General features: G+C 60.5%; 1 protein-coding gene across 1 annotated transcript; it reads left to right on the top strand.

The window, feature by feature from the left end:
- The first annotated feature begins 4200 nt into the window (after positions 1-4200).
- ASIC3 (acid sensing ion channel subunit 3) lies at positions 4201-12278 on the top strand. The gene is made up of 11 exons (XM_029077329.1): positions 4201-5034; positions 6269-6419; positions 6615-6742; positions 7272-7473; positions 7785-7841; positions 8421-8574; positions 10108-10199; positions 10932-11011; positions 11624-11695; positions 11954-12009; positions 12152-12278. The coding sequence occupies exons 1-11, from the start codon at positions 4477-4479 to the stop codon at positions 12198-12200; spliced, it is 1599 nt and encodes a 532-aa protein (XP_028933162.1). The 5' UTR covers positions 4201-4476; the 3' UTR covers positions 12201-12278.
- The last annotated feature ends 416 nt before the right edge of the window (positions 12279-12694 follow it).

Here is a 12694-nt window from a genome sequence, read left to right on the forward strand (position 1 = left end):
ATCCCCATTTTACAGATGAGGTAACTGAGGCACAGAGAAGTGAAGTGGCTTGCCCAAGGTCACACAGCAGGCGGAGGCGGGATCAGAACCCACCATCTCGGATTTCTAAGGCCGCGCTCTTTCCTCTAAGCGCCCTGCGTTGGGAAATTAACCGAGCCACAGGAAGGAGGAGGGTGATAATGGGGAAGTGCTGGGTGGTGGGGGCGACTGGGGGCTGAGGGAACTTTGGCACGCAGCCACAGCAGTCAGCCGGTCAGTCGGATTTACTGAGCGCTTACTGTGTGCAGGGCACTGTACTAACCGCTCGGGAGAGGACAATATAATGATAGACACATTCCCTGTCCACAACGAGCTTACGGTCTAGAGGCAGGGGGTCCTTGGCAAAGGGGATACCAAGGCAGAGAACTCAGATCCCGGCCCCAACCAAGCCCCCACCAAGAAACCAATCAATCGATGGTACTTATTGAGCGCTAACCGTGTGCAGAGCACTGGACTAAGTGCCACTGTCTTCCCCTTCTAGACTGTGAGCCCTCTGTTGGGTAGGGATGATCTCTGTCTGTTGCTGAATTGTACTTTCCAAGTGCTTAGTACAGTGCTGTGCACGCAGTAAGCGCTCAATAAAGCAGCGTGGTTCAGTGGAAAGAGCCCGGGCTTGGGAGTCAGAGGTTATGGGTTCGAATCCTGCCTCCGCCACTTGCCAGCTGTGTGACTTTGGGGAGTCACTAGCGTGGCTGAGTGGAAAATGCCCGGGTTTGGGAGTCAGAGGTCGTGGGTTCTTATCCCCGCTCTACCACTTGTCTGCTGTGTGACCTTGGGCAAGTCACTTAACTTCTCTGTGCCTCAGTTACCTCATCTGTAAAAACGGGGATTAAAAAATGTGAGCCCCACGTGGGACAATCTGATTACCCAGTGTCTACCCCAGCAGTTAGAACAGTGCTCTGCACATAGTAAGCGCTTAACAAATACCGTAATTATTATTCTCTGTGCCTTAGTTCCCTCATCTGTAAAATGGGGATTAAAACTCTGAGCCCCACGTGGGACAACCTGATCATCTTGTATGTCCCCAGCGCTTAGAACAGTGCTTTGCACAGAGTAAGCGCTTAACAAATACCAACATTATTATTATTAAATGTGAATGAATGAATGCAACCTCTGCTCAACAGGTCCCCTCCCAACCCCAGCACCCTGTAGGCCAGGGGAGTCCCGGGGATTCATTCGTTCAATCGTATTTATGGAGCGCTTACGGAGTGCAGAGCACTGTGCTAAGCGCTTGGGAAAATACAATATACATTTCCTGCCCACAGTGAGCTTAGAGTCTAGAGGAAGGGAGACATGGCAGCTCTAAGCGACCGCCCCCCGCCCCCAACACACTCCCCATCCTCTCGCCTCTCCCTCTAGACCCCAGCCCTGCTATCCTAGCCTGACCCTCCCATCGCATCGGACGGATGCTGGGCCCCCAGAGGGTCTATCTGTCAGTCAGTCCTATTTAGTGAGCGCTTATTCTGTGCAGAGCACTCTAGTAAGCGCTTGGGAGAGCACAACACAACAGAGTTGTGGGAAGATACGTTCCCCGCCCACCCGGGTTCGGGAAGATAGAAACCCCCCAGCGCGAGGGAGGGTTTCGCGGGCAGAGCGGTGATTCTGTTGTCGCGCTGTTGGACCCCTCATTTGCCTGGTTTCCAGCGCCGTGTACGGGGGTCCCCAGTGGGCACATGTGGACCCAGGCTACCTGGCTCCCAGTTTGCACCCCCTTTGAAGGCGCCCTCGGTCCGCCCTGCTTCCCGTCGGGTCATCTCCGCTCCCCTCACAATCGCGTGATAGCGATTTGACAGTGGACGCGGTGTGGCCTAGCGGACGGAGCCAGGGCCTGGGAATCAGAAGGACTTGGGTTCTAATCCTAACTGCCACCTGTCTGCTATGTGACGAGTCACTTCTCTATGCCTCGGTTGCCTCATCTGCAAAATGGGGATTAGGACTGTGAGCCCCATGTGGGACGGGGACTGTGTCCAACCCCATTCGCTTGTATCCACTCCGGTGCTCAGGACGGTGCCCGCCACCTAGTAAGTGCTTAATTATCGTCATCGGTACAAGGCTTAGCACATAGTAAGAGCTTCACAGTTACCATCATGCTGAATCCAGGGGATTCCTCCTCCCCGCCCCCCGGCCCCCCATCTCCCGATGCCCTTTTCTGCCTCTTCCTCTGCGTCTACTGCTTGGATGCTTGGCTCCGGGCTCTCCCCTCCGCCACACCCTGGTGTCCATTCATTCAATCGTATTTATTGAGCACTATGTGCAAAGCACTGTACTGAGCGCTTGGAGTGTACAATTCGGCCACAGATAGAGACGATCCGTGCTCAATAACGGGGTCACGGTCTAAACGGGGGAGATGGCAGAGCAAAACAGAACAAAAAGTCTAGGGCAAACATCAAGATAGAGATATACAGTCCCTCCGCCATCTCGGAGGGTTTCCCGCTTTTGCCCCCCTCTTGCCCCCCACCTGCCCCAGCCCGCTGCCTGATTTCCCTGAGACTTTGGACCCCCTGACACCCGACCCCATCAGCTCTTTGCCCGGCTCGAGCCCCTGGCCCCGGAGCCAGAGGTCTGCCCACCCGTGCCCGCTCTGCGGTTCGTTCGGGATGGACCTGCCCGCCTGTCATTCATTCATTCAGTCGTATTTATCGAGCGCTTACTATGTGCAGAGCACCGTACTAAGCGCTTGGAATGGACAAATCGGCAACAGATAGAGACAGTCCCTGCCCATTGACGGGCTTACGGTCTAATTGACTGTCAGCACTTGCAACCCCTTCCTCTCCCGGTCCCCGGTGTCCTGCCCTTCTTACCCAGTGCCTGCTCTGAGCAGAGCCAGAGCCTGAGGCCACCGTGGGACACCCCCCACCCCCACCCCGCCTCCTTCCTTCCACCCTCTTTGGATAGTACATAGGCCTGGGAGGCAAAAGGACCTGGGTTCTAATCCCGGCTCCGCCACCTCTCTGCAGCGTGACCTTCGGTAAGACTTCCCCTCTCTGTGCCTCCGTTACCTCATCTGTAAAACGGGGATGGAGTCTGTGAGCCCCACGTGGGACATGGGCTGTGCCCCACCTCATTTGCTTGTATCCACCCCAGCGCTTACTTCAGTGCCCGGCACATAGTAAGCGGTTAACCAATACCATCGTCGTCATTATTAGTGGATAGGGTCCGGGCCTGTGAGTCGGAAGGATCTGGGCTCTAATCCCGGCTCCGCCACCTCTCTGCAGTGTGACCTTGGGTGAGTCACTTCACTTCTCTGGCCTCAGTCACCTCACCTGCAAAATGGGGATCGAGTCTGTGAGCCCCACGTGGGACATGGGCTGTGCCCAACCTGATTTGCTTGTATCCACCCCAGCGCTCAGTAAGTAAGCGCTTAACAAATCCCATTAGAAAACCAAACGGTAGTCGTTCCCGATTCTGCTTCCTCTGGAAGCCATCTTCACCGGCTTCCTCTCCCCGTCTACCGGGCCGGCCCGGCCCCTTGGCTCCCTCACTCGGCTCCTGGGCCGGGGAGAGGGGGTGGGTCAGGCCGGGGGGAGGCAGCCCCCCGGCCCTGTCCTCTGCTCCCGGACGCGGGTCTGGGCCCGGAAGGGGCCGGGGTGGTCCGGGAGAGGGGCCGCGTGTCCGGGCCCGGGCCGCGCTGGGAGAGAAGTCGGCCCGGTGGCCCGGGGCCCCCGCGGCCGCTGTGGTTTTGCGCTGGCGCCTCTAGCCCTGGGCAGATGCCTCTCCCCTCGCCCCACTAATGGCTCCGGCAGGGCCCCCCGGGACCTTCCCCGGCAACCGGGCCCCCCTCGCTGCTGAAACCCAATCCTCTGCGGCGGCGCCCGAGCCAGCCGGCCCGCAGAGCCGCCCCCGCCCTCCGCCCGCCCCCTCGCCCTCCCTCCCGCCCCGCCACCCAGGGCCGCTCCCGCACCGCACCCAGCCCGGCCGAGGGCCCCAACCCCGAGCCGGACCCGCTTCCCCCTCCCCGGCCGGACCCCTCCCCGGACCTGCGCGGGCCCTGGCGGGACCGGACGGCCACGGGCCCCGGCCGGACCCTCCCGGGACCTCCGAGGCCCCTGGGCGGGCAGGACCCCCGAGGCCCTCGGCAGGACGAGGCCTATACAGCTGCCGGCCGGACGTGACCTCCACGACCCCCCGCCAGACGGGGCCTCCACAGTCACCGGCCCGACGGGACCACCGCGGCTCCCGGCGGGAGTCGGGGGCAACTACTTCCAAGGAGCCAGCTACCGGGCCAGACCCGTCCTCTCTCCTCTCCCTACTCGGACCGCCGCGGCTCCCATCGGGGATCACGCTCGACTACTTCCAAGGAGCAAGCTACCGGGCCAGACCCATCCTCTCTCCTCTCCCTACTCCCGGGCCAGGGTGACCCCTGCCTCTCCCCTCCCTGACCCCTCCCCGCCTCTTCCCTTGAGGGCACCCCAGAGCGGCCCTTCGGCCGGGAAGGGGATGAAGGCCGTCCCCGGCGGGGAGGAGGCGGCGGGGGAGCGGGGAGCGGGCCCGCGTCGTCCGGCCTCGGACATCCGTGCGTTCGCCAGCAGCTGCACCCTACACGGGCTGGGCCACGTGTTCGGGCCCGGGGGGCCGACCCCGCGCCGGGCCCTCTGGGCCGGGGCCGTGCTGCTCTCGCTGGCCGCCTTCCTGTACCAGGTGGCCGAGCGGGTCCGTTTCTACGGCCAGTTCCACCACGTGACGGCCCTGGACGAGCACGAGAGCCACCGGTTGACCTTCCCGGCCGTCACGCTCTGCAACGTCAACCCCCTGCGCCGTTCACGCCTGACCCCCAATGACCTGCACTGGGTCGGGGCCGCCCTGCTGGACCTGGAGCCGGACGAACACGGGGCCTTCCTCCGGGCCCTGGGCCGGCCCCCCGCGCCCCCCGACTTCAGGCCCAGCCTCACCTACGACCTGGCCGAGCTCTTTGCCCGTGCCGGCCACTCCCTCGACGACATGCTGCTGGACTGCCGCTACCGCGGCCTACCCTGCGGCCCCGACAACTTCACCGCTGTGAGTGACCCCCCTGTCCCCCGGGAACCCCTTCCTCCCTGGGACCCCGCCCTCCTCCGGACTCCTTCCTTGTAGAGAAGTCACCCCCCCAGGGCCCGTCCCTCTCTCGGAGAGGAGGATTCTCCTTCCGCAGGGCTCCCCCTGACACTCCACCTGCCCTGGGACCCTGGGTTGTAATGATGGCATTTATTAAGCGTTTGCTACGTGCCGAGCACTGTTCTAAGCGCTGGGGTAGATACAAGGTCATTAGGTTGCCCCACGTGGGGCTCACAGGCAGCCTCCATTTTACAGACTAGGTAACTGAGGCACGGAGAAGCGAAGTGACTTGCCCAAAGTCACACAGCTGACAAGTGGCGGAGCCGGGATTAGGACCCACCACCTCTGACTTCCAAGCCCGGGCTCTTTCCACTGAGCCACGCCGCTTCTCGTGATCGAGTCATCCCACCCACCCATTCTTCCTCTTAACCCCCCAGGGTCACTCATCCCCTACAGACTCCTTCCCAGTTCAATCCCGACAGCCGCCCACACTGTGCGTCACTCTCCCCCATCAGGCCCCGTGCCTTCTGGGACCCCTCCCCCCAAATCCCAGCTTCCCACATCCGGCCCCCCCCCCCCGGGGTCTCATTGGCAGGGGTTCCCCATCTCTGGTAGGGAGAGGGGTGTCATGGACCCTGGAGAGTGAAGCCCCAGGAGCCTGTCTGGCCCTGAGTCCCTCCATCCCGCTGAGTGCTCTCCCCGAGCTGGGCCTCAGTTTCCCTTTAGGACGTGAAACCCTGTTTCCAAATGGTTGGGACCCCCAAGGGGAGAGAGGGACTGGTCGTAGCAGGGCCCCGGGTTGAGGGGAAGAGGGGCCAGAGCAGGGTTCTAGCCTGTCTCCCCAGATTTGTCCTGAAACTAGTCTGTTTTTGGGGGGGCGGGAGAGAAATCGGGTGCTCCTCCTTCCACGCCAGTACAGAGACCCCCACCCTAGGGCCCCTTCAGTCTGCTCCTTGACGGGGGGTGGGGGATAAGTAGGAGATGCACACACTGAGTCAGAGGAAGTAGAGTCTACCCTGCATCCTCCGCCATCGCCCTCCCGGCCTGGCACCAAGCCCAGAGGGGGCCACCGGGTAATCGCCCAGAGGGGTTGCCCACTCCTCAGCACTCTGAGCTTGGGGGCTGACAGGAGTCCGGGGGAGCGCCGGGCCCCGTCTCTCGAGATGCACCCCCATTCCAAGCCCTCCGTGTCCCCCAGATCTTTACCCGCCTGGGTCAGTGCTTCATCTTCAACTCGGGGGCGGGGGGAGCCGAGCTCCTGACCACCCCCAAGGGAGGCGCCGGCAACGGGCTGGAGCTGATGCTGACCGTCCAGCAGGAGGAATATCTGCCCGTGTGGAAGGACACGGGTATGTCCGGACACTCCGAGAGGAGGGACCTTGGGGGGCTAAAGGGGGGAAACGCCGCTCCGGGCAGATGGGGACCCCCCCGGGGCTCAGCATCCTCTCCCCAGGGGAAGGCGAGGGGCGTCCGTCTCAGGAGACTTGCGGGGGGAGGGAGTGTAGACTGAGCACCCCCTCTCTTCTTCTCCCTTGCCCCCGCAGAGGAGACCCCGTTTGAGGTGGGGGTTCGGGTGCAGATCCACAGCCAGGAAGAACCGCCGGCCATCGACCAGCTGGGCTTCGGGGCTGCCCCCGGATACCAGACCTTCGTGTCCTGCCAGCAGCAGCGTGTATCCATTACTAATAATCACAGCAGTAATAACGGTCATTCACCCAGTCCTATTTATTGAGCACTTACGGTGTGCAAAGCACTGTACTAAGCACTTGGGAGGGTACAATAGAACAACAGACCCACACATCCCTGCCCACAGCGAGCTCACAGTCACAGTCTAGTAAATGCTTGACTAACAGCACCATTATTATTAGAGGGATAATAATAATAATAATGATGGTATTTGTTAAGCGCTTTAGTCTGTGCCAGGCACCCTACTAAGCGCTGGGGGGGGGGGATTCGAGCAAATGCGGTTGGACACATGAGGCTCACAGTCTCGATCTCCATTTTACAGATGAGGAGAAGTAAAGTGACTTGCCCAAGGTCACCCAGCAGACAAGTGGAGGGGTCGGGATTAGCACCCCGAGCTTTCTGCCTCCCAGGCCCGGGCTCTATCGATGGTGCCATGCTTCTTCCCCTGTCCCCGGCCCCCACCCCACTAAGGCAGCCCCCCCGATTCTTCCTTTAACTCCCCCCCCCCCCCGCAGCTGATCTTCCTGCCTCGGCCTTGGGGAGACTGCAGCTCCGACCCCCTGGAGCTGGAGTCTGAGCCCGGGTTCCCCGGCTCTGCCGACCCCCCCGGACCCCCCGGATCCCCGGGCCTCGCCTACAGCCTCCCGGGCTGCCGCCGGGCCTGCGAGGCGCGCTACGTGGTGGCCAGGTGCAGCTGTCGCATGGTCCACATGCCCGGTGAGGGGACGGGGGGAAGGGGGAGACGGGCTGCAAAGAATCATCGTAATGATGGTATCTGTTAAGCGCTGACTCTGTGCCAAGCACTGTCCTGAGCCTCTGGCCCAGGCAGAGTAGGCCACCACCTCCTGCCCATGCCCGGGGAGGGAAGAAGGGGGAAAGGGGGAGAGGGGCGGCTGATAATCATCCTAGTGATGGTACCTGTTAAGCGCTTACTCTGTGCCAAGCACTGTTCTGAGCCTCTGGCTTCAGGCAGAGCAGGCCACCACCTCCTCCTCACCCCGCTTGTCTGTCCCCTCTCTCCTCTCCAGGAAACGCGCCCGTGTGCAGCCCCCAGCAGTACAAGGCCTGTGCAAACCCTGCCCTAGGTATGAAGCCCCCCGCCCCCCTCCCATAACTGATCTGATCACTGCATGGCCGGCGGGGTCCCTCCCCCTTCACTCATTCATTCCATCCTATTTATCGAGCGCTTCCTGGGGGCGGAGCACTGGACTGAGCCCTTGGAAAGGACAGTTCAGCGACAGAGAGAGACGACCCCTGCCCGCAGCGGGCTCGCAGTCTAGAAGGGGGGAGACAGACGGCCGAACAAGCCAGCAGGCAACGATAGCATCAATATAAACAGAATTATGGATATATATATATATATACAGATCAGAACAAGTAACCGGGCGTTAATAGAAAGAGAATCATAGATATGTACGTATATATAGGCCACCTCCCCCGGGGGCTCCCTCTCTCCTTTCCTGCCCCCGCAGACTCCCTGTGGGGAGCCCCCCCCCCCCAAGAAGCCCCCTCCCCACCTCCTCTAGGATCCAGTCCTCCCCCTCCCCTGCAGACTCCTTGCTGCCAAAGGACTCCCCCTCCTCACCTCCCCGAGGACCCCAGTCCCCCCTGCGGCCCCCGCTCTGACCCCAGCCCCCTCCCTCGACCCTTGGTCGCCCCCCCAGATGCCCTGCTGCGGAGAGATGCCCCCTTCTGCCGGTGCCCGAGCCCCTGCGCCAGCACCCGCTACGGGAAGGAACTGTCCATGGTTCGCCTCCCCAGCCGCGCCGCCGCCGGATACCTGGCCCGCAAGTACAACCGCAGCGAGCAGTACATAGTGTGAGCCGCCCCCGCCCCCCCAAAACCCGGCCCCTCCCCAGCCCCCCACCCCCAGGAGCCTGGAGGGAACAGGAACCGGGAAGGGCGGGAGAAAGCAGTGATTATTATATTGTAATGATAATCATAAATAAGGTTGGTATTTGTTAAGCGCTTACCATGGGCCGAGCACTGTTCTAAGCGCTGGGATAGATACAGGTAATCAGGTTGTCCCACCTGAGGCTCACAGTCTTAATCCCCATTTTACGGATGAGGGGACTGAGGCACCGAGAAGTTAAGTTAGAGAAGCAACGTGGCTCAGTGGAAAAGAGCCCGGGCTGGGGAGTCCGAGGTCATGGGTTCGAAGCCCGGCTCTGCCACTTGGCAGCTGGGGGACTGTGGGCAAGTCACTTCACTTCTCCCAGTTCCCTCATCTGTAAAATGGGGATTAACTGTGAGCCTCACGTGGGACAACCTGATGACCCTGTATCTACCCCAGCGCTTAGAACAGTGCTCTGCACATAGTAAGCGCTTAACAGATAGCAACATTATTTAGTGACTCGCCCAAAGTCACACTGCTGACAAGTGGCGGAGGCGGGATGAGAACCCATGACCTCTGACTCCTAAGCTCGGGCTCTTTCCACTAAACCACGCTGCTTCTCTAATAGTAATAATAATGATGAGAACAAGAATCGTCGTATTTGTTAAGCGCTTACTAGGTAGCAGGCGCGGCTTTGGGCCGGGAAGGGCAGCAGTGACTATTGTATTGTAATGATAATGATCATAATAAGAATTGTGGTATTTGTTAAGCGCTTACTTTGTGCCGAGGGCCCTACTAAGCGCCGTGGTAGAGATCCCACGTGGTAGGAGGGAGAACAGATACCGAACCCCCATTTTGCAGATGAGGGAACTGAGGCCCACACAAGTGAAGTGACTTGTTGGAAGCAGCATGACGGAGTGGATAGAGCTCGGGCCTGGGAGTCAAAAGGTCGTGGGTTCTAATCCCGCCTCTGCCACTTGTCCGCTAAGTCACTAGAAGCAGCGTGGCTGCGTGACACGGGCTTGGCAGTCAGAGGTCGTGGGTTCTAATCCCAGCTCCCCCACTTGTCAGCTGTGTGACTTTGGGTCACTTTGCTTCTCTGTGCCTCGGTAACCTCGTCTGTAAAATGAGGCTAAAGACTTTGAGCCCCACGTGGGACCACCTGATTACTTGGTATCTACCCCAGGGTTTAGAACAGTGTTTGGCACAAAGTAAGCGCTTAACAAATATCGTGATTATTCTTCTTCATTTCTCTGTACTTCAGTTTCCTCATCTGTAAAATGGGGATTGAGACTGTGAGCCCCGCGTGGGACAGGGACTGAGTCCAACCCGATTTGCTTGCATCCACCCCAGCGCTTAGGACAGTGCCTGGCACACTGTAAGCGCTTAACAAATGCCCGAATTAGTTGGCATTAATTATTTACGAGTCCAGGATTCTACACCGAGCAAGCGATGGGTAATAAACACCCCTGACTGATCGAGTGACCAGGGTCCTCCCTCTCGCTCTCGCCTCCCAGGGAGAACGTGTTGGTGTTGGACATCTTCTTCGAGGCGCTCAACTACGAGACGGTGGAGCAGAAGAAAGCCTACGAGGTGTCGGGACTCCTGGGTGAGAGGCGGGCTTGCCCCGGGTGACCTCAGAGGAGGCCAAGACCACGTCTTTATTATTAATAACAATAATAATGCATTTGTTAAGTGCTTACTATGTGCCAAGCACTGTTCTAAGCACTGGCACCGTTCTAAACGCTGATAATGATGGTATCTGTTGAGCACTTACTATGAGCCAAGCACTGTTCTAAGCGCTGGGGAAGATATAAGATAATGAGGTTGCCCCACGTGGGGCTCACAGACTTTAGCCCCATTTTACAGATGAGGTACTGAGGTCCAGAGAAGTCAAGTGACTTAGTGGTGGGCCTGGGATTAGAACCCACCACCTCTGACTCCCCAGCCCGGCTTTCCATAAAGCCACGCTGCTTCTCTAGTAATAATAACTGTGGTGTTTGTTAAGCGCTTACTCTGTGCCAGGCACTGTACTAAGCGCCGGGGTGGATCCAAGCAGATCGGGTCGGACAAAGTTCTTGTCCCACTTAGGGCTCCCAGTCTTAATCTCCCTTTGAAGTGAGGCGCAGAGAAGTGAAACAGAAGGCCCAAGGCCACACGGCAGAAAAGTGGCTGCGGGATTAGAACCCATGACCCTCTGACTCCCAGGCCCGCGCTGCTTTCCCCGCCGTGGTTCTCGGCCCACGGGCAGTGACGGATGAGGGAAATGAGAGCCGGGGAGGGTCCGATCCCGAGTGGGAGGTGACGGGGGCCGCCCCCTCCCCTCCTTCCCTCCATCCAGGTGACATCGGGGGACAGATGGGGCTGTTTATCGGCGCCAGCCTGCTCACCATCTTGGAGATCCTCGACTATCTGTGTGAGGTGGGGGCGGGACCCCGGGGGGCTTCAGCCCTCCCCCCGACCCTCTTCCCTCCCTCTCCCCACCCGCAGACTCCCCGCTGCGGAGGGAAGCCCCCTCCCCACTCCACCTCCCTGGGGCCTCGGCCCTACCCATAATAATATTATTATTATGGTATTTATTAAGCGCTTACTATGTGCCGAGCACTCCTCTAAGAGCTGAATAATAATGATGATATTTGTTAAGGGCTTACTATGTGCCGGGCACTGTAGTAAGCGCTGAGGTGGATACAGGTAAATTGGGGTGGACACAGTCCCCGTCCCACGTGGGGCTCACAATTTCAATCCCCATTTTAGAGATGAAGACAATGAGGGCCAGAGGAGTCAAGTGACTTGTCCAAGGTCACACAGCAGACATGTGGGGGAGTCCGGATTAGAACCCAAGATGTTCTGACTCCCAGGCCCGGGCTGTGGCCGCTACGCCAGGCTCCTCCCTCCCTCCCCGTCCCCCTCAGACTCCCTGTTGCCCCCTCCCCACTCTGCCTCCCTGTGACCCTCCTCCCTCCCTCCTTCCCCGCCCCCGGGGGGCTCGGTGGGCACCATCCCCTCCACACACACACCCCCCTTTCCTTTCAGGTGTTCCGGGACCGGGTCCTCGGCTACTTCTGGAACAAGAGGAGGCCCCAGCGGCGGCCCAGCGACAGCCTGGTACCCCCCCCCCCCCAAATTATCAACCACACACACCCAGAACGGTGCTGACCACCCACCCCCAGTCCAAGCATCCCTCCGGCCTCTCGAGCAGAGGGCGGGCCCCAAGAGGGTGTGTGCTGGGGGGTCGTGGGGGAAACTGAGGACCGAATGTCCACAAAAGGGGCTTGAAGCAGGAAAGGTGGGAGGGCAAAGGAGGCGGCGGACCAGCGACCACCTTCTTCTCCACCCTCAGTACTTACTGACTTCCCCCTGCAGCTCCAGAGCCGAATGGACCTCCGGCAAAGCCCGGCTCTCTTCGCCCCCAGCCCCAGGTAATGGCACCCCTCCCCCGTGGCACGACCCCTTTGGTCCCCCGGGGCGGCGCCCCCCTCGCCCCCCGCCAGCGTGGCAGCCGGGAATGGGGCGGGGGCCGCCCTGGCGTGAGGGACCTCAGGACCCCCGCTCTGCCCCCAGGACCGTCCCGGCCTCCCATCGGACCTGTTACCTCGTCACCCGCCTCTAGTGCCCGAAATCCCAGCTCGCCCTCATCCACCGCTCCCGCATGAGCAGCAGCCCCCCAATAAACTCCAGCTCTACTTCATCCAAGCGTGGGGGTCTCATTGGAGCTGGGGGGACACCGGGCCCAAGTTGAGAGGGGCAGGAGCTCCAGCCAGCGATTCCTGGGGGTGAGGAGGGAGTAGCAGGAGGGGTCAGTTTAGGCACAACTGCGGCCAGAGGCTGGGAGGCTCCCCCCGCCCCCCCCATCCTCCCCCTGCCCGCCTCCCCACCCCCAAGTCACGCTCAAACCAGCCGGGCTGGGGGGTGTAGTATTTCCTTAGGGAGTGGGCACCCTTTTTTTCACCTCCCTGGAAGGGCACCCTCTTTCTGGATCGGATCGGAAGGGTCTCGCCCTTCCCTTCCCGGGATGATTCCTTGCAGGACCAGGGTGGAGCAGGACCCCCGCCCAGCCGATCCCCAGCCCCGGCTGCCCAGAGCCCCTCCGGCTGGGGGCGATGC

The sequence above is a fragment of the Ornithorhynchus anatinus genome, chromosome 13 (assembly GCF_004115215.2).
Source record: "Ornithorhynchus anatinus isolate Pmale09 chromosome 13, mOrnAna1.pri.v4, whole genome shotgun sequence".
Lineage (NCBI taxonomy): Eukaryota > Metazoa > Chordata > Mammalia > Monotremata > Ornithorhynchidae > Ornithorhynchus > Ornithorhynchus anatinus.